The 25,645-nt window shown below is 36.0% G+C and overlaps 3 protein-coding genes, 1 non-coding gene and 1 pseudogene across 5 annotated transcripts; 2 read left to right on the forward strand and 3 right to left on the reverse strand.

The window, feature by feature from the left end:
- Nucleotides 1-7,786: 7,786 nt before the first annotated feature.
- LOC132162491 (scarecrow-like protein 23) lies at nt 7,787-9,385 on the forward strand (annotated as a pseudogene).
- A 1,053-nt stretch (nt 9,386-10,438) lies between these two features.
- Nucleotides 10,439-17,473, reverse strand: LOC132191476 (ubiquitin-activating enzyme E1 2-like). Of its 2 annotated transcripts, XM_059606505.1 has the most exons (7): nt 17,264-17,471; nt 16,826-17,145; nt 16,400-16,617; nt 13,432-14,226; nt 12,316-13,184; nt 11,787-12,219; nt 10,439-11,176 (listed from the first exon to the last, which is right to left on the reverse strand). In XM_059606505.1, exons 2-7 carry the CDS (start codon nt 17,130-17,132, stop codon nt 10,580-10,582), a joined length of 3,219 nt encoding a protein of 1,072 aa, XP_059462488.1. In that variant the 5' UTR covers nt 17,133-17,145; nt 17,264-17,471; the 3' UTR covers nt 10,439-10,579. The 2 variants fall into 2 exon arrangements, with proteins under 2 accessions (XP_059462488.1, XP_059462486.1); XM_059606503.1 differs by having other exon boundaries at nt 11,787-13,184; nt 17,264-17,473.
- Nucleotides 17,474-19,536: 2,063 nt separating this feature from the next.
- On the reverse strand, nt 19,537-19,618 carry TRNAS-CGA (transfer RNA serine (anticodon CGA)). The gene has a single exon. It is a non-coding gene; the product is annotated as a tRNA-Ser (tRNA).
- A 91-nt stretch (nt 19,619-19,709) lies between these two features.
- On the forward strand, nt 19,710-23,194 carry LOC132191979 (kinetochore protein SPC24 homolog). The gene is made up of 5 exons (XM_059607147.1): nt 19,710-20,095; nt 21,325-21,466; nt 21,563-21,664; nt 22,595-22,668; nt 22,787-23,194. Exons 1-5 carry the CDS (start codon nt 19,918-19,920, stop codon nt 22,891-22,893), a joined length of 603 nt encoding a protein of 200 aa, XP_059463130.1. The 5' UTR covers nt 19,710-19,917; the 3' UTR covers nt 22,894-23,194.
- A 187-nt stretch (nt 23,195-23,381) lies between these two features.
- On the reverse strand, nt 23,382-25,155 carry LOC132161839 (gamma-interferon-responsive lysosomal thiol protein-like). The gene is made up of 5 exons (XM_059572038.1): nt 24,796-25,155; nt 24,598-24,663; nt 24,327-24,476; nt 24,122-24,214; nt 23,382-23,902 (listed from the first exon to the last, which is right to left on the reverse strand). Exons 1-5 carry the CDS (start codon nt 25,102-25,104, stop codon nt 23,714-23,716), a joined length of 807 nt encoding a protein of 268 aa, XP_059428021.1. The 5' UTR covers nt 25,105-25,155; the 3' UTR covers nt 23,382-23,713.
- Nucleotides 25,156-25,645: the final 490 nt, after the last annotated feature.

Below are 25,645 nucleotides of genomic sequence, written 5' to 3' on the forward strand. Positions count from 1 at the left end.
AAGCAAAAGAAGTAATCTCACAACTTATAAGAACAAGTTACAAGAGATGGGGAGACTTAGAAAAGTAATAGTCGATCGAAAAGACGGATGGTTGGCCCTTAGGAGCTGAAGATGAACACCGGTGACATGCATGCACAATGATGTCTATTTTACATGTCACACTCATTACAGCTCGTCCACACACACACACACACATATATATATATATATATATATATAAGAACAAGTTCCAAGAGATGGGGAGACTTGGAAAAGTAAAAGTCAATCGAAAAGACGGATGGTTGGCCCTTAGGAGTTGAAGATGAACACCGGTCACATGCATGCACAATGATGTCTATTTTACATGTCACACTCATTACAGCTCGTCCACACACACACACACACACACACACACACACACACACACACACATATATATATATATATGGGAGAGAAGCAATTGGTGCGTGTTTGGTGCGTGTATTGTCTCATTATTACATTAATGCCGTGGTCGAGAAAGAGGGTTTGATTTTTCTGAGTGTTCTAGACACGGTGCATGATTGACCAATCGATCGCGTTGATGGGGATGATGAGAGAGTTTCCTCCACATTGTGTGCCAAGAATCTTCTTCTTTTTCTGGCCGGCCGGTTTTGGAAAAGGAGTACTTGTGTATATACGTACGACCGCTGCTTTTCTCACTAATAGGGATTTGTTGCTGGCTAAATAATAAAGGATCGACTTGCAATAATATTATTCATACTTCTACTACTTTGCAAATTGCACTGCCAGAACCTGTTTGACTCTAGCACCAAAGCTGCTTATAGTTGACCAGCAATAATTTTGAAAATATTAATTACATAAATTAGTTTATTTTGGTATTAGTTTAGGCTTTTTAGGATAAATAGTGATTTCGTATGGTATTAGAGTACAGAATACCTCAGTCCGTCAATAACAATCTATATGCACTGCCAAAACAGGAAAAGTGTTTCAGTTGCAACCAATTTGATCATTGTTCGAATGAGTGCCCCAATCACAGACAAGTCAATTTAGTAAATGCGACGGAAGATATGAAGATCATATCCCTTCGAATAAAGCAGTGGGGTTGACAACGAAATCCAACTGGGATTCGTTGGAACACAGTTGGGACACAACGGAACCCAGTCGAGACCTGTCGGGACTCACTGGGATGCGGTTGGGCCACCGCTGATACTTGGTCAGGACCTCGCCAGGACTACCCACTGTGACCTGGTCAAGACACCACCGAGCCGTTGTTGAGACCCGGTCAAGACCTATTCAGAACCCGAACAAGATGCCGTCGAGACTCTGTTGGGCCACTGTCGAGACTTCATTTGGACATTATCGTAATTTAAAGTTTAATATAATTGAATGAAATAATAATAATAATAATAATTTCCTTCAAAACATTTTTTAATGAAAAATATTTTACATTTGTTAAACTTCATTCTTAATATTATTTAGCATTATTAGTTTCTAAATTATTCTGCAATTTTCTATCTTTCATTGATGCCCCATCTTAGGAATATTATTTTATTACCTTTTTGGAGCAATAAGAGTCATAAGACTTTCTATATTTGTTTTTGTTTTTTTGTTTTAAACACATTTTGAAGAATAATTAAATTTCGAATTTTCATCTCTTTTACAAGCCCTTTTTCATAGTTTGTTGGAATCTAGGATTGAAGACTCACATCTTCGTCCTTTATATATACATATAGGTGCCTCTTTTACTTTATATTTTATGTTAAATTTTTAATTTTAGGATAAGTGATAATTTAACAATGGTCATTATTAAAACTAAAAGGATTGATAAATAAACCATTTTATGTTAATATGGTAGTCTCAACCAACTCTTAGACTAATCCCTTATTAAAAACAAAATCCGACATTTACTTGGAATTATCATGTCAATTATTATGAAATAAAAATATAATTTCTAACATCGGAAGGGTTTAAAGAAAAGATTGAAAAAATGGAGAATGGATAGAGAAGAAACCTTTGTGAGAGAGACTAATAGTAAGGAGAGAAAATGATATGGAGGCATACGGAAAGTTCCAAAAAATTATTATTATTATTATTATTATTATTATCATTGAAATTGTAATTTCAAGATTCACCCCAATTAAATGCACCATTAAAATTGTCAAACACCGTGGAAAATAACAAATCAAATAAGTTGCTTTTCGTTTCCTCTAGTTTGTCTTCTATACACTAAAAGAAGAGGATAAAATATCCCTTGCATTGTCATTTCTTCTCCTTTCTTTTTCATGATATTCCCAATCAACAATATATATTAGATTTCTCATTAGGGTATTATCTCTTAATATATAAATTAAATTAAATAACACATTGACAATGATAAATCTATATATATGTGCAGCATTTTAGCACCACGAAGGAATGACGTGGAAGATTCATATCCTTACAATGCATTATTAGCCACTTGACCAAAATACAAAATTAAAAATAATTAAAAATAAAAAGAAGAAAAATCTAGCAAAAAGAATTGACAAAGAATTAAATAATAAATATATGACAACGTTTTCCTTCAAACTCTGGTGGAGGAATTTCCTTCAACCTAGTTTATAAAAGTGACATGTGTTTATCTTTTTAATAACACGTTAGATGCACATATTTTTTTAATAGTATGGATAAAGTTATAATACTTTATATACATAGAAAAAGATGAGAAACTTGACTTAAAAGAAAAACCCAATCCCCAAAAAAGAACTTGTGACAGAATGATAGAGCTTTAGATTATTAATTTAAATGTTTTATTAATTTAAGTTTTTAATATAAGTGATAATTTAATATAATATGGGAGTTTGCATTTTGACTCTATAATTAAGTCCGTTTTAATTAAATATTTTATGTGATAAACGTCACCAAATAAATTGAGGAGAGTTTGAATCCATATTTTTTTAAAAATATATATATATTTAAAATAAATAATAATTTAACTAGCATTATCATCGAATTTTAAGATGCTCCATCCATTTATGACTTTTGTCCCAGCGACGCGACACAGTCAACTAGGACTGGGCTTAAGAACTTGAGCGTGTAGGGTATTATAGAAGGCCCAAACATAGGGCCCATCTAGTAAGTTCAAATTATTGCCTATAATCAATTGAACCATATCTTCGGATTCTCTAAATTATTTTTTTATCTTCATTTTCATAAAGTTTTTGTGTGTTTTACATTTTCATTGTCTCAATTTTCAATTCAGATCTAACATAAACATCGTTTGTTAATGTTTTTTAGAGAGTGGTTTTTGTTAAAAAGACATGTTTTGATATAACATAAAAAGTGAGAGTAATTTTAAGTAATTTGTGTTTTGGGTTGTTTATACTCTGTCGGTCGAAAAAATTTCTTTCAATTCAGTTTATTAAACTGTCACATGCATTTTTAAAACTACTTATAAAATATCTTATGCTCTATTAAAAATGCATGTAAAAATCACGCATTTTTAAAATAAATGTCAATTTTATATACTAAAATTGAGAGAAAATTTCTTTGACCTAATTTAAATGAAAACTAGAAAATTATGGAAATGATACCTTGACAGCCAAACTAATATTCTTTGCTGGCCTTTTCTTTGAAGCAAAAGTAGAGATCACAGCTAAATATATATAGTAAAAATGTTGTATATAGTAGAGCTTGGACAGAGTTTTTCTCCAAATTGAGTTGAAGGAATTTTCTCCAACTCAGTCTATATAAATGATATGTGTCATTTGAACATGTGAAATGCACATGTTTTTTTAATAGTTGGGACAAAGTTGAAATAAATAATTTTTAAAACTCATGTGCATCTTACAAGTTATTAAAAAATAAGACATGTCATTTTTATAAATTAGGTTGGAAGAAATTCCTTCAACCCAGTTTGGAGGAAAACTTTATCCGTAGAACTTTCAATACTTAAAAAGTTGTGCCAAACAAAAGTTTGTTTGGTAAAAATTTTTAGAAGTGTTTTTTTTTTAAAAAAAAAAAAAACGACCAAAATGTATTTTTGACAAAAACTTAAAAATAAAACTTTTGTCAATTAATTTTTTTACCAAACAAGTATTTTCTTCTTCAAACAGATTTTTTGACTGTTAAAAGCACTTTTAAACTTCTCAAATGCAATCTCAAACAGGTCTGTAGGCCCTTCAAAAGAAACCTACAAGGAGGAAGAAGAGGACAAGGGAAAAAGTTGATTGGTTGAAAGCTTGACGCAACCTAATACAAGTTGATTCAAGATATTTCCTAACCCTATTGGATGGGAAGTACGTGGCAGCTGTTTACCCCTTAAGCCACGGTTTCCTGAAAGTTAAATTTGTTTGATTCATTGACACATTTTATGGACAAGAGATTAAAGAAAGCATCTTTTTCTTGAAATCTATATATATTCCAGGCACCAATCGAAGGACTACCTGACAATACAAAGGACAAATATAAAGATCAATCATACGTTAATATCAAATCCATCATGCTTCTGCCTAGCTCCCTTTGTTTCACAATTGAAACAATTATAACATGTATGGTGTGGCGCTCTAAAAAGTTAGTTTTTAGATCGAAAAGATGAATTGTTCACGTTGAAATGGTGGATTATAAAGACGTTTATAAGGCGTGCTGAGTATTTCATTAATTTATTACTAGGTGAGAGTGTGAGACTGTACTTTATAAATGATTTTAAGAAGCTCTAATGATGTAGGACAAAATGAGAGTGGAGGTCACTCCGCTAGAAGTTTACTTTGGTCAAGTTCAGACAGAATGCTCTGCTAGAAATCTGCTCAAAGTTGGCTCTAGCGGATCCATCCGATGTAGAATAATTTGAGTGATCTTCTAATTTCGGCAACAAATCAACTCAATCCACCCTTTTGAGTTATTTCTTGATTTGGTTTGGTTCACTTTTTGACAATTAGAGTTTCCTTAATTTTCATGATTTTTCATCTTTACGCGATTTGGTTCGTTTTAGTGCTACTATTAGTTTCTTGCTTTTGAATTCAATAACAATTCAGTTTTCATTTATTATCAACATGGGTGTTGAAATCTTTCACTACGCCATCCAATTATAATTTAACTAATCATTTTAGAGTGATAATGTAAATGTAATTACCGCTAGCTTTCTTTAGGACAATATTAAACATGTGCATATATGGACAATATTAAGGTATCTCAAACACCAATATTATTTGAACATAATGGTGCCGGGTACAAAAAGCCAACACACCTAAGGCTTATATCTTTCTCAACATCCTGAGAGTGATAGATTTGTCTGCATAATCTTTCCTACGTGGAGTCGAAAAACTTATGCAGATAATCATAAAGATTAAAGAGAGCTACGTTTGTTATATATATATATATATATATATATATATATATATATATATATAATGCAGACCCCATTTTGTGGCCAAGAAAGTAGGAAAATCCATGACCATGTTCATGGCAAACTGATGAGTCACGAATATCGTAACGTAGGCGACAATTTTAGAAGCCACAAAAATATTAGCAGGTAGAGACGTTCATGTCTCAACTATCTTAATTTCCATGTCGATCCGCTCCCAGAAAATATCCTCTAGTTTCATGAATGTTTCATTACCATGCATCACGCATGCATGTCATGATCAGAATTCAGACACAAATTTTGACATCATGCACGATTCATGAGTACCCTTTTATACATCGAATGCAGTACTCTTTAGGTTTTCATGTCATTTCAATTTAATTCTAGGTTTTCAATTTCAACAATTAATTAGATCTTTAGGTTTTTCCCTATTTCAAATAGGTCATAATTATGTTAATTTACTGTCCATTTATGCTGCTACGTAATGCAATGTGGCTCTCGTTTGACATGTTATGTGCCAATTATGCATGCTAGGTGGCATAATTACTTTAAATTATAAATTTTCTCTCAAAAAAAAAAAAAATCTTTATTTAGGGTATATTTGTAATTTAAAGTAAATTTATTAGGTGGCACAAGACATGTCAAACAAGAGTTACGTTACATTAATTGATTAGTATGACATGATCATAGATTGTTAATTAATTGGATGATAAGTTGGTGAAAGAACGTATTTGAAATTAAAGGAAAACCCGAGAACTTAACTATCAAAATTGAAAATCTAAGAATTAAATTGAAATTGAAAGAAAACCTAGGACTAAATTTCCTCCTTTTTTTTTCTTTTTTTTTTTTATCATTTAAAATTGCTAAAACTTTGGTTCAATTAATGTTCAAATGGGTTGAAAAATGTGAATTTAATTAATATTATAATATATGTAGTTAAAGATCTAATGGCCACAGATTTGTCAAAAAGTAATTAATATGTATAAATGTCCCATTGCTATTGGTCCATTATAGGAAGCCGTTTTGCAGTTGGGAGAATTTTTGACCAAATATACCTTGCGTGCAAAATCTCAAGATTCGATTACGGTAATCCTTATCCAATTAGCAATATTTAATACTGCAATCATGATTATTTGACAATGAAAAGACAAAGTTTTTGCATGAAGTTGCGTCAAACTATGCTTTCAGACTCTATAATCAAATGATTATTTGCTAATGACCCCCTCCCCAAATGCTTCCAATAGCTTAAACTTTGTCAGCTACTAATCTTCTTATAGGTAACCCTCAAGGGCAAGTAACCATTTGTCTTTTCTCCCTCTAAATTGAGTTAAAGAAAATTCCTTGCATTCAGTTATTAAACTAGCACGTGATTGGGTTAGAGGAAATTCAGTCAGCCCAATTTGTGAAAAAATTTGTGAGCCTAACTTATCTCATAAAACCAATTTTATAAGAGATGGTTGCCCATTCCTCATAAACATACTCAAGATCTTGTCCACAGGACATGTGGGATTATTTTTCCTCACATGTAGGCCACTATTTTTCTTGGTCCTTATCACAGGGTAAGTAGTATGGATCTCATTTGTCTTGTGACAGGTTCTGATATCATGAAGAAATTCGTGGGCTTAACTCACCTCATGAAACCGGTTCTATAGGAAAGGGTTGCTCATTATTTATAAACATGCTCAAGGTCTAGTCCACAGAACATGTGAGATTATTTTTCAACAATTTGAAAGAAAACTTTATCCCGATCGACGAGGGTATAATCTTGGAGACAGGTTTGACCTTTAATACGTAGGAAATAAGACTTTTGAAAACCAATTTCGTATCGAGTGACGTGGCGTATTTTAAGTTGCCTCCCATGTTAGTCGCTTACAAAAATCAAAAGGAAAGTCACTTGAAACACGCAACGTCAACCGATGGGTGTAAAGAGTAGTGTAAACCCCCAACCTAAATGGGGATTACATGATTTCACCAATAAAATGTTTTCATGCAAGCTAATGCTGACCACAAAGCCGTCTAACTCTAGGTCTATCTCGATTAATTAAGGTGTTTTAAAATGATGTATTAGCTCAATTAAGGGTCACTGTCAATGCATGTCCATTTGGCATGTTCTTTTCATATAAGGTTATATTTCTAATTTTCTTAGGAGTTGAAAGGTAATTACATTGAAAAGACATGAAAGAGAGTATTCAATTAGATATGCATAAAACTCTTGATTACATGCAACCTCCAAGAAGCTGCCAAAGAAAGGAAGAAGACTCAGATGGGAACCTTGTTGGAATGAAACTCTGCAGAAAAAGTGGGTGATTGTGATTTGCTTATAATCTTTTTGTTTAAATATTATATGTTAATCTGTCTGTTCATTCTCCACCGATTATATAAATACTTGGCTTCCCAGAAAATGAGAAAAGTAAACTCCATCACAAACTCTCCTTATACCCACCCTGCAGAAACCATTAAAAGAAGATGCAGCTTGAGTTTCCCCAGACTTCCTGGCCATTCTACAGTGTCATAGATTCAACTTTTGAACAGCTTGCAGACCATGGCCTAAACATGGAGTATTCCCCGGTGGATGACTATGATTTATCTTCATTATTTACCACAACAGAGGACTCCTCTGAACTCTATCCAAACCCCTGTTCTTCAACCATGTTTCCTGGTGACTTTTTCCATTATCTACCCTTCGATGATTCCCAGCAGCAATTCATGTTAGCCATGAAAGATGTCCCGATGGGGTTGGAAATGGAGGGGTTAGATTTCCCCATTTGGGATACTGGGATTGAAGGTTTTAGCTATGGTGTTTTGGGGGAGAGTGATGGAAGTTTCCCTCAGCAACAAGTGTCAACTGAAGGGAGAGACTTTTTGAGTCGTAGCCCGTCAATTGAGTCATCAATAGACGAAGCATCTATTCAACAATCATTAATCTTTCCAGGAGAAGACATGGAAATCGATAACCTATTGAGAGTTCATCATCTACTTAAGGCTTATGGAGAAGCCTTGGAGATGGAACAGAGAGAGCTTGCAGAGGTTATTTTGAGATCGGTCGGCGAGAAAGTTAGCCCGGTAGGTGAAAGCTTGGAGCGTGTTGCCTTCTACTTATCCCAGGAAATTGGGAATCAAGAGGACTATCTGAAACAAGAGTCCTGCAAGAACTTTGAGGCTGCATTCATGGCATTCTACCAAACCTTCCCAGAAGGAAGGTTTGCTCACTTTGCAGCAAACTCGGCATTCTCGAAGCTATGCTGGATGATGCAGAGACGATACACATAGTAGACTTTGACATGGGAGAAGGGGTTCAGTGGCCTACAATTGAGGCCATTTCAAAGCCAGCACAAAACATTAAAGTTGACGTCAATGAAATGGGAAGAGGAGGATTCTGATTATGTTCCTTCACCCTGGAGGTTTGAGGCGACAAAAAGGCGGCTCGAGGATCAGGCGAGATCTTCCAGCCTAAAGCTGACGGTGGAGGAGATGGGAACTGAGAATTTGGTGAGTGAGATGAAGAAAATGAAGAAAAGGGATGGAAGAAGATCAGAATGGTTGGTTTTCAACTCCATGGTGGGGCTTCCACACATGGGAAGGGGGAGAAGCAGAAGGCTTGTTATGGAGTTTCTAAGAGTAGCTAAGGAAATGATAGCTGGTAACAGGGGAGTTATATCCTTCGGTGATGGAGATGCTTGTGAAAAGCTGAAAAATTGCTCAAGTTTTGGGTCATTCTTTGATGGGCATTTAGTGCATTACCAAGCCTTGTTAGAATCATTGGAAGTGAATTTCCCACAGCATCTTGCAGAGGCAAGAGTAGCCATGGAGTGTCTCTTTGTGGCACCTTACATCTCCTCTCTTGCTTGGTTCCAAAAGTGGGAGGAGATGAGAGAAGGCTGCCATCTTCAGGGGTTGGAGGGTAGGAGACTGAGCAAAGAGATACTAAAAGAAGCAGAAGAAATGGTAAGAGAAGCGGGAAATTCATATGCAGCAAGGATCCAAGGACAGATTGGAAATGAGATGGTCTTGGAGTGGAAAGGAACTTCAATAGTGAGAGTTTCAGTCTGGATAAATCAAATCTAAAAGGGTAGACAGTCTTTTATCCAGAGATGTACTTTTTTATTTGTTAATTGTATAGATTGTTTCAGCCAATACAGCAAAGAAAATATTGATTAAAATGACAAATAATATACCACATTTCGAGGTTTACAATAGCAGTTGTTTATCATTGTTTATGCTTTTTCAAATTGTCCTACGTAATTGTCTAAAAAATATTAGAAGGTTAAATCACTGTAATATAGGTCCAATTTTTATTTTTCAAGCGTGAATATCTCATGATTCCGATGGCCTCATAACAAAAATGCAGCTCAGGAACTTTGGGAAGAAACATACCATCATGTTTGAATGTGTTTTCTCAAGAAAAATACACTTAAGAATCACATCACATGTTTTAAGAATAAAAATCAATTTAATAGATTTTTTTAAAAATAAACAAATAAATAAATAAATAATCTTTCAATTTAGTTTGGAAAAAAATTTTGTTCTTAATAGCTGGTGCAACACATACACAATTATAATTCTTTTTATTGCTTGTTTGAAAAAGACCATACCACCAAAAAAAAAAGGTTAATGTTGCGGCTTCGGTGAATCTTTGTTATGCCGATAATGATACTCTTGACATTGCATGTTCTAAGTAAATTTTTATGTCAGCCATTAAAACATATCATGTCAACCGAAGTGAGATGGGTGTAATAAGTAAATGTAAAGACTAACATTACTCGCTTTATTATTGATGTCTTTTCCAGCAAAAAAAAAAAAAAAATCCATAAAATGGGCTGAAAGGACTGTCCCGAGTGCTTTGATATGTAATTTGAATTTGGAAAAGGTAGTTGCTGAGAGGTTTGGTACCAAAATGGAAAATGCGTCGAGACCAAGATGAAGCAGAAAATTAGGAATCTGCACTAAAAGAAAAAAATGTGATGAGCAAGAAAAAATACACGAGCTTATTCCCTAATTGGCACACAACACCTGCAGAATTATCTCATTATTTTCATTGTAGGCTTGGACTTCAAACTTTTTCGTAGAACAATGATAGGAGGAAAGAATGAATGACAACAATCGTGGCTCAACCTCAAAGAAGCGAAGTACCGATATTGATATTTCACATATAACTCGGTAACATCCATACATATCACTGAAGTTCTGATTTAGGGTGTCATCCTAAGACTGAAATTTCTTTTCTTTTCTGTTTTTTTGGGCCAACCGCATAAGAAATGCCTACCTGAAGTAAACGGAAATCTGCGGGATATCGACATCGTTGTCGTCATCATCCTCACAAGCCACTACGACATCAAAGTGCCGTCGATATGGAGGCAGCACTGCCTTGGCCACTTCCCTAACCAGATCCACTAACTTCTTATCCATGCGTTCTCTATGCTTTGGGAACATGCTGTTAAAAAGTAGGCAACTCCCATAAGAGATGCTGTACGCATTCAAGCCCTTGTCTTTCAGCCATTGAAGAAGCTCTCTCAAAGTTGGATTGCCCTTCAAAATCCATCTGTCCCACACTGTCCAGCTCATGTCTTTGTGCTCGATCACCTTAGGAGGAACAGGCTCGGCTATTGAGAACAGAGGGAGTGCTAGGTTGGCAAAGGTGTTTCTGTAGTCCTCTAATTTGTGCCCTCCACCCAGAATCTTGTACAGCTCCAAGCAGACAAGACCTGTCGCCATAGCAGTGGAGGTTGCAATTGCAGGGATGATCCTCCCTGCAATGAACTTGGCCTTAAGTTTGTCAACTTCAGGGATTCCATAGTTCCTTGCCCTCATGTTTGCAAGTCCAGCTATTAGGTCCATATGATAGTTTGTGTCATCATCCTGGACATCAAGAAAATATATGAAGTGCATTAAAAACTAAGTGTATGATTCTAACCTAAAAAATCTATCTGAACAACAAACAGAATTCTGTGTTTTGAGCTTTCAACAGACGCATGAACAGAAATAACATTGTTCAAATGCTAAATTATGGAGTGAGTTATAAATGAACAACAATAAAGTACTATATTTTCAGTAGCTCGATAATGTGGGATGAACAAGGCTAACTACAGCAGCCCATTTACTCACAATGTTATATATTATATAAGAAAGTCCATTTACTTCCTCTGGAGACTTTAGAAATAGTTTTGCAAAAGGTTCCCTATCATCATGCACACCAAGCACTAGGGTGCAATACTTCTCTTAGGCCACTCATAGGTACACTTCTTGAGAACACGAGCTAAGTTTGGGAAGATTTTAAATAAGCTTAGCCATAAAACTGAGATTCCAGAAAAAAATCCCAACAATAAAAATCAATTAAGTCGAGCCTAAGAACTGAAACACGTCAAAATTAAGTCCAAAAATATTTACTACAAATCTGCATTCTCCTCGTAGTGGGGAGGGGGAAAGAGAAGAGGGGAGGGGAGAGGAGAGAAAGAAGGGGAATGCTAACCTTCTCAAACTGTATTGGGTTCATCCTGAAACCTGGCGACATCTGATTCCGGCTCTGTTCTAACTTCACGATGAACTCATTGATAACAGCAGCATCATCAATTGATGAAGTGGAAAGGCTGCTAGCTTTCTCATCGGTCACAATCTTGACACCTTTCTTGGGCTGGAAATCAGGGACCATTACTTTGTTAACAGCATCAGCCAACTTTCTAGGAGACTTCACCCAATCAGGAATTGGGATGCCAAATGTCTCTGCACGTAGTATGGATGCTGCCATAATAAAACAAAGGTGACTGGGATCATCAACTGAAAACTGCAGTGGGCGAGGGAAACGCTTGGGAGCAGACCAGAATGGTGTTCCATTGCTGGTTGTGGCATCCTCAGGAAAAGTGTATGTTAACTGCTTCACACGGTTAGCAAAGTAGTCTTCAAACCTGGTTTCATCAACACATGCAATCAGAAGCTGAAGTAAAAGACAAATGCTATATAATGTGAACTTAATAAATGCAATTGATAAGTAAAAACAGTACTTCAGACGAGCCCAGCTTATGCTGTCTTGGAATGTTTCACATCTCTCCTTGTCAAGGCATTCAAGAATACGTTCCAAGTTGTCCCTGGCCTGAGCATCACCGGCATTCTTCATTGCAGATGTGTACTCATTCGGGTTGGCTAGATAAGAATTTACTTCAGCTGGTGTTTTCTCAAGCAAACCCTCAAACTCAGATCGAGCCCATGTCAAGCAGTGGTCTATATTGTGAGGGAATGAGTGAACCGTGCACATGGGTGCTTGCTTTTCAGGTGGGTCTCTTGAGGCACCATAATTTTCAGTTAGGTGAGGAATGACCATCTGAGTGTTGCAACAGGCACCTAGCGTTCCTGATTCCAAAAGTGGCTTCTGGAAATATAAGCATCTTTGATCGATGTAAAGTCTAGCGTTCACATTGTCAAGAGCATTGATAACAACACTCAGATTCTCCCAGAATTCATCATCAAATACATTCTCTGTCTCAGGCCTTGCACGGTTCTGCAGTGCTTCGATGTTGAGACGAGGGTTTATCAAACCAGCAGTGGAAGCAGCGACTGTTGACTTAGCCTGCCCAATATTCCAGTCCCGGAAGAGAAACTGCCTGGTAAGGTTACTTTTCTCAATTACATCATCATCTGTGATTGTTAACTTCCCTTGTTTACCACAAGAAACCCCCATCAAAGCTAAATTCTTCAAAAATTCACACCCCAGTGCACCAGATCCTACAATAAATACTTTTGCATCCTCCAGGTTCTTCTGAAGCTTGGAGCCAAACACAGAAATCTGTGCATCATAACGACTGCTTAACGGTTTCAGATCGCTAGGATGCAAGGGTTCTGTGGGAAGGGACTCAACTGATTCAAAGTAGAAAAACTGTGCAAAAAAACATAAAATATTGGGTTAACATATAAACATTCAGAACTTCAACAACATTAAGAGTTACAACTGATATGCAATTCAATGCTAAACTCAAAACAGCAGACAAAAACTGGAGTTTACTCAATCAGGTGAGCAGCCCCAATCCATAGTCTGGACAAAGCAAAGCTTCAGCTAGACCCAATTATCAATGTATCAAGTTTCCAGATCCGTTCAGAACCAATACCCAACTTATGTAACTAACCTGGAAAAGAGGATGAAACTTCCCAGAGCAAGCCTTCACAACTTCCTGCCCAACAATACCACCAAACATGGCAGCCATTGGATTCAGCACAGCCCTAGCACCAGATGCAAAATGACGAAGAAGGTTTTGGTCAATCACCTCAAGCCTCCCATCCGATAAGGTATCATTGATGCTAATGACCAAAGAAATTATTTTCTGAGCATCATCCTCGGATCCAGCAACTGGGAAGCGTCCGAACTCTAATTTAAATTTATCAAGAGCCTGAAATGCCAGGTGTAGGAGGGGTGGACGATCAAACTTGGAAAAGTCACTAAGAAGGAAATCACCAGGGTCCCTTAGTGCTTCTCGCAATGGCTTAAAGTTCAATACCTTTGGTTGCTTCACCTGTGTAACTATACCACCTTTCACATATGCAGCATACTCTGTGGTATCCTCCTCAATATTGAATGAGTAAGGTCTTGCATTCTTAACCTTCCTTGCCTTTCCATCATTCAGCTCTGTCATTCCATTAACTTCTGAGAACACAACCAGATCCCCATCCTGAAACTCAAGCCTCTCATCATCAACGCAGGCTACAAGAGCAGGGTTGTCATTGCTAATAGACGCAATTATGCCTGTATGTGGATCCTTACCATCAACATCAAAAACTGTAAACTTAGGGCCAAAGTCACAGAACACACTACCGAAAAGACCCCGTACTTCAGATTTTACAAAGGAGATTGGAGGCTGATGATTATGGCAGTAATTGTCAAATTCAATTGCTTTTTCCAAGCTAATGTCAGTAAAAACTACAACCTGTAAGCACAGAAAACAAACACAGAAATTAATCAAAAGCGTAATCCAAATAAAGCAAATTCATCTTTTTCAAGATTCCAATTATGTTTTTGCGGAAACCAAGTTCCTAAAAAGGACATATAAGTACTATGTCCATCGAGTAGTTCAAGAACAAAGAAAAAATTCATCTCAAAAACTCATAAACAAACACAACTACTACAAGTAGCGGTTGAGCTGATGAAAGAAGAATTTCATATGCCACAGATAACGGGCAGAATTTTTTGCAAGCTAAAAGCACCTTCTGGCTGATAGTATCCTTTTAAAAAAGAGCTGCAACTCTACTTCATATATCCAAACTTTCCCCTATTTAGCTGTTGTCAACTATTTTTTAATTTAATTGACTCTGAGAAACATGGTAAAACCAGACTAGATATTGCCCCAGAGAAGGACCAAAGCACTAGTTGACCAGTTCTACCATCAGATCAATGGTTGGGCCACTGGTCCATATATATATAAATATTTTATTCTACAGCGTTTAATCATTGAAAAATTTTAAATACCATTTACTCATGCCTGGACTCATTACCACTTGCAGCTTAGTGGTAACAACTTCATACAGATAAAGTTTGTGTAATTGGTTCAAGCTCCCCCACCCTTGCTGTTTGCATCTCAGACTAGATGGAGCCCCTCTTAAGTCTTCAACCTGATTAAATTAACTGTTTTTGTAAAACCGGTGTCCCACTTTAACTAGATATGAATGGGTTTTAATAGTAACATCCATTTGGGTCCATCGAAAGTAACAATCCACTCAAGCAACCAATTAACCTCACTTATCCACCTGACCGCTGTTCCCATACTAAAAACAATGCTTTTAAGTGGAAAAGAAAACAGCAGAAAATAGGGAAATTGTTTGATGCAAGAACAAGTATTGTTTTAAAGCATAATAATAGCCATAAGCCACTGATGATACCTAAGAGAAATCACACCATATACAAAGTAAAGGTTATGACTGTTTCCTTTTAGTCCCACTCAAACTTCAATTGCTAGCAATAAATTTTTTGAAAAAGTTTGCAATCACACACACGCACAAACACATAATTTGGAAAGAGAGATCTACAAAAATATTAGGAGATTGGGTAAAAGTTTGTATCACACAATAGTCTTCCATTTTTGTATCAGCTCATTATCTTATTGTGTATGATTTGCAATATGGGCAAATACAAAAAGACTTAAAGAGGAGGCAAGAAGTTCTAACACATCATCAAGAAAATATTTGCCAACTTGGATAAACATTCCGCCCAACTTACCCAAGCCACATTATGACAAACTCATCCTCTTCTCTAGCAAAACAGGGCTCTGGAAGATCTCATTCAAACGTTGGTAGAAAAGAAGAAACAATGAAGTATTGGGACAAATTGGACAAATCAGAAAGTTTGGTTATGGTTGCAAGTTGCAAGTTGCAACCTTGGGTTGGCTGAGATCTTCAACAGTAAATGAAGCAAAGACTGCACCCATTAAAAAGACTTGGCAGTTTATGCAGTCACATCCAATGTTTATACTCTCTCCTCCCATGCAAGATCTTGAAACAGTCCTTCTACAGAAGTTATTTTGGGCAAGTTTGTGCAGCATTTTTTAACTCACCAACTCTTCTTTTTTTTTTTTTCTTTCTACTCCTCATTGAATTCATTGACCTTCTTTTCAAGACGCTTTATGTTGGCCTCTGTTTCAAACAATAGGTGAACGACGAAAGATGGAAACGTATGAAATCGTTTAATTCCTCCAATGTTAGCTGATCTCTCTTTGTACCATCCACCATCCACATGCGCATATAATTTTGTAAAAAATAACTTCATTGTTTTTTGATAAGTAATTAAATCTCATTAGAAAGATCAGAAGAGCACAACCAAGTATGCAGGAAAAAAATAACTTGAGTTTTTATTGCTAGCAACCCAAAGACGAACAAAATTAAACCAACAACTTCATCTTCTGTGATTTTAGCTTATTTTGTAGCCTTATTTCTCTTTGCATGATTAACCAAATGCTACATTCGATTTTTTTCCCCCTCAAATCATCTTAAACTTAATTTTCTTTATCCCATCACTTCATATTACCAAACAAATAACAATGGAAGTTAAGCATTGTGTTCATGTGAAATCAACTAAATCAACAATCTCAAACAACGCAAAAACATTACCTGAAAATCCGAAAGCTGTTCCTTAGTCAATTCGGTCGTCAAAGTGGAAATGACCACAGAGTTATTCAATTCCTGCAATTTCTGTACAGAAGCAAGGGCCCGATTCTTTCCCACATCATCCTCCGAGAAAACGAAGTTCCCAGATAAATCCCACAGCTCCACAACACCTTCGTCATGCAATGTCACCGACTTCACGCCCGCAAGAATAAGGTTCTTCGCTGCAAGAAAAATGGCATATAAACCCCAACCCTCATGGTGATTTGTGTGTCATTGCAGAATAGCCTAAGATTAACACACTGTTATATTACCCGATCACTGGTTTTACTCATAATCGATGTGGGACTCCATCACACGTGAAACTCCAACAAAAACGAAAGTACAAGACCCTTGAACCTTAAAAACACACATATTTTGGTATTTACGTACCGATCTCGGCACCGAGACCCTGCATGCCGGAGACAAGAACGTTGGAGGCGAAGAGCCGCCGCATAGTCTCGCGGCCGTACACCGCGAGCTGGCGGCTGTGGAGATCCTCGTCGATGTCCGGGGAGTTCCCGTTTCCCAAAGCCATGATGTTGTCGTTTCCGTCTTCGATCGTGTCGTTGCCGTTTTTGTTGTTGTTGTTGTCGTTGTCGTTCGCAGCCGAGCAGTGCCGCTTGGACGACGATTCTTCTTCTTGTTTTTCTTCGTTTACTGGAACCTCGCCTCCGAGCGCTCTCTTTCTAGGAAGCATATAGGTAGGTGAGCTGTTGAGACGAGATTTCATTTTCCGTTATAACAACAGTCAACAGGCAACTACGAATTTAATGAGACAAGAAAATAAAAAACGACTACAAATATAACGGCGAGAAAAGGAAGAGATACCGAGGGGACTGTGAAGAAGCAAAGGAGTCGATCCTGAGGGGATTTTCTCTTTTTGTTAGGGTTTCACGGCGCTGAGCTGAGATGACGGTGGTCAGGTCGGTTTCATTTCTCTTGTGAATAAGAGAGTGAGTGATATATACTCCAGGGAGAGTTTGCGTGGGGCGTGAAAAAGTGGGGATTCGGATCGGCTAAGTGATGATGATGATGTTCACCAAGGCTTGTTTGGGTGCTTGAATTGCCGGAATCCTGTCGTGGATGGAGGTAATATCGAGCAGAGTAAAATTACTTTTTATACTCGTTTGTTTTAACTTAACGTGTTTTAAATACTTTTATCTTATTTTATTTTGTTTGTGTAATGCTAAAAATTACACCACACTGGCATATAACTATTTCACTTGTTAATGTGGCAAGGTCTAGTAGCCCATGGTTAAAAAAATAAATTCAATGATTATTAAACCATGTTATGTTAGTAGTGTGAGATAATTATAAGATAATGGTGTTGTTTAGGGCCGACTCGATACATTTTAAGGCTTAAGATTAAAAGTTTAAGTGATGCATTTTTTAAAAAAATTTAAATAATATTATATTTTTATTTAAAAATCTTTATTCTCACTTTTTAATATGCAAAATTACTTATTAAGTTTTTATATTCAAGTTTTTCTAACATCTCATTTTCCGTTTCCAAAAAGTATCTCAATCTATTGATGATCACGCCTCATGAAACATAGGTCAGTAGTCTGAAACAATTATTACAGGTGTTGTCAATAAAATTCAATATCATAATAGATATTATGTTTTAGAAAACCTTTGAGATTAAGACTTTTTTTTTTTATTTCTTAAAATTAAATAAAAAATATTTTCATGTATTAGAAATTGTTCAAACCTACTATGAATTGAAGAAATAGCTTGATCTACTATATATAAGAAGTAATCAATGAAAATTCAGCTAGCAGTTGAGACTTTGAATCATAATTTATTGTTGACTAGCTGTGAGAATTTTATTTAAGAATTACTTTAATATTAATATATTATTTGATTTTCTTATTTAATGCTATCAATTTTTTAAAAAACTTATTCAATAATTGAATGTTGGTGATTTAAGAAAGTCAAACGATATTATTGCATTTCTTAATTACTTATTTACTGTAATTTGTGGCTTGATTAAATAATGTTGACTATAATTAAAGGCCTTAAATACTTTTTTTATAGAATCAATCTTCATTAATATTTATTAGTTAGGAGCCTTATAAATTAGAGGCCTTGGGTGACCGCCTAAGGCTCCAGTCGGCCCCTAGTATCATTTTCTAACATTTATCTTTTGTGACTAGCATAAGAAGTTACTACACGTCACATTACACGATAAATTAGTGTTAATTCTTGTATTACTCATTTTCAATTAGTGTTGGATGAATGTTAGTTGTTTTGGGTTAAATCCAAGAATTATCTTCTCTCCAACCAAGTCTCTCCTTCTCTCCATTCTAGTGGGTTGTGAGGAACCCACCTCACAACCACCTCTGCAGCACAAACCACCCCACCTCCACTAGCCACTAGGTGGTCATTGGCTCAAATTAGGGTTGCATTCGACCTTAGTATTAAATGTTCAAGTTTAACTCATTTTATTTTATTTTAAAGGCAAGTTGAGTTCAAGCTTATCATCAAGCTAGATAATCTATTCAAGTTTGGTCAATTTATTTTTCGAACGAATTATAGCTTGTTCACGAGTTCTTCAATTAACTTATTTATTTCTTATATAAAGTATATATCATTATTGTTTATCTTTTCATAAATCATTATTATTCATTAGTTAATTAACTATTATTAACATTTTAGTTAATTAAATAAATTAACTTGAATATTAAATAATTCAATCTCGAGTTTATATGTATGTTTTATATTATGTATATTGTTTTTTCTTATTACCCATTGGTGGTTTAAGAAAAACAAAACTGAGAAATCGTATTTTAAAAAATAAAAAATAGAGTAGAAAATTTGTTAAAATTGTATTGAAAACATAGTAGATAGAGGTAGAAAATCATTTTTTTTTTATTAGTTAAAATGCATAACATTGTTAGTGATAGGCTTATGATTAATAAAGGAAATCATTGGGGGATTTTGAATCCTGAGTTTTTGCAGTCAAATATTCCAATTACATCATTCATCAACAATTAACTTTCTAAATAATACTTACAACAGGAAAAAAAAAAAAAAAAAAAAAATTACCTTTTAAAAATTTGTGCATGTTATTTTCATTTCGGAAAAAGAAAAGTAAACCACGTCGACAGCAGGATTCGAACCTGCGCAGGCATAGCCCAACAGATTTCGAGTCTGTCTCCTTAACCACTCGGACATATCGACGCTTACAATAAACTTTAAGAAAAACTTATTAATAACCTAAGTTATCAATAAAATGGCTGTGTTTTAACCATAATTTTAGCAATTAATTTCTTTCAGATTCAAATTTCCCCATCGCTCAATTCCTTCCCTCTCATCCCCTCTTCGTTTTCCCGCTATCACGAAAAAGATTTTTCTGCCCCAAAATTCGAAGCCAAAGGCATTCTTTCAACAAACCCTAGAGTCTAATTCTAAGTTGAAAGAGAAATTCTGAAACCCTAGACAACCTGAGAGACCCATCCGGTGCGGAGCAGTCCAAGAAAATGGGCGATTCCTCTAAAACCATCGACGTGGAGCGGCTGATCTCGTACAGCGACGACCTCGTGCGGGTCCTGAAGGACAAGAGAGACATCAACAACATCACTCAGTGTCTCGAACACTCCAAAGCCCTCCGATCTTCCTGCGACTCTGATGTCAGCGAGCTCCAGACCTCGCTTCAAGGTCCATTTACTCGCTTTCTGAAATTCTTTTGTGGTGTTAAGAGTAGAGAGTGTGCTGCTTACTTGTTAATTGATGTTTAGACTGTGTGCCTTTCGGTGGTAAATTTTGAAGAATGAAATCGGGGTTTTTTGGTTGAATACTACGAGTAATACTATGCATTACAACAGTGTGTAGAACTATTGATGAACTCCCAATTGCTGTAGAAGGTGAAGTGTGAGCCTCGAATGAGGGGAGGGGGAAGGGGGGAATATACGCCCTGGGAATAGAATCATGGAGTACGCCCCAAGATTGGAATGGGGAAAAAGAATGGAAAGATAAAGTGGATGGGGAATCCCCCATTTGCTGAGAATAAGAGGAGCAAACAAACTGAATGATATCCATGGGAAAGCATGTGTGTATATTTTGTTAATAGAATATGAATTAAATGTTAAATTCACTATTTCCCACTAGCTTAAACTTTGGGATAATCAGTAATTTAACATAGTATCATAATAGAGTTCCTAAGTTTGAACTCAGACTCATGTGAGGGGATGGTTAGAATATTAATTAAATAATTAAATTTATTATCTTCTATCGGCTTAAGCTTTTTGGATACTAGCTCACTTGGTTAATGTTAAAGTAAGAATTAAGTTAGTGCTCCATCTTAAGATTAGGAAATTTTGTTTTCCTGTTTTTCTTATATTAGGGGTTATAGATTGTCTTTGAAGCTCACAGCCCTTGTTAAACACTTTCTCATAAATATATGCATCATCAAGACATCAAGGAATAAATTATAGCGAAGATGCAGTATTATATCCTTTTATCATAATTCTCATACACCCAGTGGATCTTGAACCCACAACCACAACCCCACCCTCCACTCCATTCTATAATTTTTTTTTCACAAAAAATTATCATCATAACCTGGAAAGATTGTAACGATTTTTTATCATTAGGAATGGGGATGTTGTTTTGAGTATCTTAGTTGAGTCTTGATACTAGTGATCAAGATTTCCATACTAAATTGACACCAGAGACATGGATTTCTATTTCTGTTGCATATTGGAAACAGTAATGAGGGGTTCAAATTGGGTTAGGTTATTTTAACTTGATACTGGGTTGTTGAGAAGTTATATCTTTGACCCCATGCTTTACCCAACAGGAAGGAAGGATCTCAATTGCTTTACGCAATTTTGAACAAACCATCTTGTGGCTATATCATGCACTTGACATGTTCTTATATGAAGCAGATTATCAGACAAACATAGATGTATGCAAGAAGAAAACAGAGGAGGCAAAATCTGAGGCTGCTGCAGATGCAGAAATTGATCTTCTTCAGCAAGAATTGGAAGAGGAAATCAAGAAAGAACACTTGCTTATGGATGAGCTTAGATAAGTATTTGGTCAACTTTGAACATGAGCTTTTTCAGATCATTGGTTTTTTGTTAATGGTGTTGATTATTTGAGTCTCTCTTGTTTAGACAACACAATTATCAGCAACGAGATTAATGATCTAGAAGTACAAATGATTTCCGTTCAAGAAAGAAGGCAGACTCTGAAGAAACTTGAGCAGGATGAGCTTAGGGAACAGTAAGTATATGTTTCTCACATTTAATATCGTCATGAGATTTCATATGTGCATATATCCTTCCTCAATTGTAAAGTAACTGGTGATAATCTGGCAAAACAACAAACTGAGATGATTAGTTATTGAGCACTTGTTATTTAGTTGTTTATTTATTGTGTTATTTATTTATTGCGTTACATTCATGTCTTGAAAAAGCAGTTATGTTCTTTTATCAGTGTCAGGTTTTGTGGGCCGTTATGGCTACAGCTTTCTGAATCTCTATATGACATATTTTTGTGTAAATTAGTCTTATATAACAAGTCAAAGAGATTAATTTAACTAAATAAGCTTGCCAAGCCTGATTAATTTAATACAAGTATTTAATGTGTTTCATTCATGATGCTTCCTGTTAGTAATGGTTTTATTTTTATGTGTGATAACTTTTTTTATTTCTAGTAAACATTTTGGTGCATGAATGTTTAGTGCAAGCAGAAGAACAATTGTGTTGGTATGGAGAAGGCTATTACTTAATCCAAAGCTGATTTGTCATTTGAACATCTTTTCAATACCTTTTCCTTATGCTGGGTTTGACAGGCAGAAGTTATCCCACTAGGAGATGTTTTAGATTCACAAAATGTTTCTCAATGTAACTCACGCGAAGCACAGCCTAGATGTTCCCTGGTGTTAGGCAATACAGGAAAACAGCTGGCCTGGTATTGCTTAGTATATGGTGGCTCTAGTGTGCTTTAGAAGTTTCCAGGCATTCCTTCGAGGAATACTGAGGTCTTTTGCTACACTTACCATATTATTGTTCTTAGAAGATCTTGCCCCGTGGATATACTTTTGTGAATCTTTTGTTGCAGTGTTAGATGATCTCCCTCTCTCTCTGAGAAGAAGAGACCGAGTTAAGTTCCATAAATATCAACAAGATACATTTCTGTGTTATCTTGCAGGAGGATGCTTTCATTGTACGCTTCTGTCACAAATATTATTCCAAACTTGGATGACAATTCCAGAATTTCAGGCCGTATCCTTCTGTTGCGTTTTCGCATATTTGATATACTTTCTTTTACGTGGCTATATTCAGATTCACAGTCACCTAATATCATTACAACTCTGCTCTCCTTAATCCTTATGAATTGCAGATATTGTGGATAGGGATAAAAAAGTAATTGAGAAGTTCGAATTTGACCCAAGGAAGGTAGATTCTCTTGATGTTTGTAATGGCATTTGGAAAATGATAAGCTCGTGATAGGTATTGGACATTTTTCCTTTCAGATGGCATGTGTAATATGGTTTGCTAATTACCTGTCTGGTATTCTAGGGTTTTCGCTTTTTCGCTTATTCGAGGTGTAACCTTTAGTTTGTGTCTGTGATAAGTTACTGTAGAGGAATGTTTTCTGATGTTTAGTTGTGGGGGTTTTGCTGGTGCCTGCAGAAGGTATTTTAGTTTCTTTTCACTTTTGTTTTATTCAAGAAACATAAACGTTTTATGGAGAATGTAATATTCTAATTAACATTGTAAATAAGATTTGAAATTAGCATTAAGATTACACAGACAATACACTATTAGCAGTAGTTGGATCTTTATTATCACCTACTTAGTTTTAAAGTTGTCAATTCTAATCTCTACAACTGCCTAGTCACCACCACTACAATCCCATGATAACCGTCAGCCACTTTTATATTGTGATTAGATGAGTCACGAGAATATCTATTCAAAACCCATGAAATGCTTAGGCAATATTTTTAGCTAATTGCACTCAACCCGAATTCTTGCACTTCAGCTTTTGCTATTGCAGTTGACATGATTTATAAATTTTTCCCACTCATTAGGAAGGAGACATCTGATTTCAATTTCCACATAATCCATAATATATTGGTTCCAGTTACTTAAACCAGAAGTATATCATCCGTGATATATAAACAGTGATATTCAAACAACGTAGTTCCTAGGAGCTTACTGTCATCAATCTAAGCACCATATAAATCAGTTGGTAACTTATTATTATCATAGTAGCAGACCACCCGTGAAGGGCATATATATCTGAATTAGGCTGGAAGTTCCATGTTCATAATGGCGCTGGCATGAAGCTAGCGGCGACGGGCATTTTCTTTGCTTCAGTTGCATTACAGTGTGTTGGTTGGATTGAATTTGCCTTCCCAGCTAAGTTGATCTTGTTTGGAAGTGATTTACAAGCCTTTAATTTGAGATGGCCTTTGTACGCCTTGCACACATAGGACACAAAGTTTTCATATTCCTGCAGCCCGAATTCAAGAATTGGTGAGTGAACGAGGGGGATGAGGATTCCTGTTATTAGGCGAGAGGGTTGCAGGATCTACCTATTCCGAGCAACCTAAAATGTGGGAGCCACCTGTCCTGGACAGGTGATGCCCACAACCCCCACTACTCCCACTCTCTAAATTTTTACTTAATAACAAGAAATCCCAATTTCAAAGGAGAGAGAGAAGGTACTAACGTCATAAAGTGGTACGTTATTAACCACCACCCATGGTACATACTTATGAGTTGGATTAAGATGATACGTTTCATCAGCGTAACGAAGAATAAGCTGCATGTCGATTCATTATACAAAAAGATTAGAGGTTTCACACTAATGAATTTGATTGAACATGCAAATATAATGGACAAAAACATAATGCGATGACCCGATGAAACTTTACTTCTCTCCCATGGCCGCTATTGTAGCATTCTGAAACAGGCTTTGGATTCAACCCCAGCTTTTGACAACAAGAATTCCATGTTTTTTCCCCCAGCTGCTTTTGTTCAGAGGCTTGACGCTCAACACACTCAATGAACTTGAAATGTTGCTTCTGCATCAGAGATACTCATTATAGTTAACATATGAGAACTCTAAATTACTTTGATAAATATTTCTGCAGCCAAAGATTGTGAGATGTATTCCTGAACATTGAGGAAGAGAGCAGGCTTTACCACATCTGGCCAGATGTTAATGGCGCAGGCTTCTATGCTGTTCAGGTAGCATTCATCTGGCCCATGCTGCAAAAAGTTAACACCAAAAACAATCAAATAGATGAAACACAAAAGGATTATATATAACACATTCCTTTCTGCATCAATCTAAAGGATATAATTGAAGAAAATGATCATGGAAGAGCATCAAAATGTGACCTGGCAAATGATTGTCTTGTTGGGTTCTAGGACACGAGCATTGCCCCATGGAACAAACCGGAGGTTGACAATGTCGATGAGATCCTCCACAAACAGTTTCAGCAGGTTATTTTTTATGAACGCCTGGCAATATGGACACAGAGTTTCATAATACAAAGACAGAGTGACTGGAGATGAGTTTGCTTTCTGGGATTTGAGAGGAGATGGGACCTTGATGCCATGGTGTTCTGCAGAAGAACAGGATGGAGACATGAGCATGAACAGCAGAGAAGCTAGGACAATGAAGGAGAAGGATTTAAGAAGAGCCATTTTGGAGAGCCAAGCACATTCAACCTATCTAGCTCTCATGTAATTAACATGGGCACGCACACATATATATAGCTCCCTGATGTTTTACTCTTTCACGTTAAAACACTATTTGTACTAATTGAATCATTTAATTAATTGGGTTAAATACAAAATGGGTCCCTATCCTTTTGGTTGTATCAAAATCAGACTTTGAGTTTTGAAGAGTGATAAAATTATTCTTTGTATTTTCTGATAGTGTAAAAGGAATTATTCTGTCTACTTTTGTTAACATATTGTTTTTTCTGGGCAATTCTTGATTATAAATGAAGAATGGAGATGTAAGGACAACGGTGTTAGGTTAGGCATATAAGAAACCCCTCGATTTGATGATGGAATAACATATTGTCATAACAACGGCGTTAGGTGTGATTTTATTTCTTGTGATGTGATAGGGCTAAAGCAGAGCCAGGGATTAGATGGAGAATTGATTTAACAGATTGTCATGTGATGATTATGTGAAAATGGTACACGTGGTGCAACATGATTGGACCAATTGGCTTTT

Source organism: Corylus avellana, chromosome ca9, assembly GCF_901000735.1.
Source record: "Corylus avellana chromosome ca9, CavTom2PMs-1.0".
Taxonomy (NCBI): domain Eukaryota; kingdom Viridiplantae; phylum Streptophyta; class Magnoliopsida; order Fagales; family Betulaceae; genus Corylus; species Corylus avellana.

Bases quoted from the DNA above. Each gene is read 5' to 3' on its own strand.
- LOC132191476 (XM_059606503.1), bottom strand. From the start codon at position 17,132: ATGCTTCCTAGAAAGAGAGCGCTCGGAGGCGAGGTTCCAGTAAACGAA. The intron at 16,618-16,825 runs GTACGTAAATAC...TTTTTCTTGCAG, and splicing joins GGGTCTCGGTGCCGAGATCG to CGAAGAACCTTATTCTTGCG. The intron at 13,185-13,431 runs GTTAGTTACATA...TTTTTTGCACAG, and splicing joins AGTTTCATCCTCTTTTCCAG to TTTTTCTACTTTGAATCAGT.
- LOC132191979 (XM_059607147.1), top strand. From the start codon at position 19,918: ATGGGCGATTCCTCTAAAACCATCGACGTGGAGCGGCTGATCTCGTAC. The intron at 20,096-21,324 runs GTCCATTTACTC...TATATGAAGCAG, and splicing joins GCTCCAGACCTCGCTTCAAG to ATTATCAGACAAACATAGAT. The intron at 21,467-21,562 runs ATAAGTATTTGG...TTTAGACAACAC, and splicing joins TTGCTTATGGATGAGCTTAG to AATTATCAGCAACGAGATTA.
- LOC132161839 (XM_059572038.1), bottom strand. From the start codon at position 25,104: ATGGCTCTTCTTAAATCCTTCTCCTTCATTGTCCTAGCTTCTCTGCTG. The intron at 24,664-24,795 runs GTCACATTTTGA...AACTTTTTGCAG, and splicing joins ACAAGACAATCATTTGCCAG to CATGGGCCAGATGAATGCTA. The intron at 24,215-24,326 runs GTAAAGTTTCAT...ATCGACATGCAG, and splicing joins ATAGCGGCCATGGGAGAGAA to CTTATTCTTCGTTACGCTGA.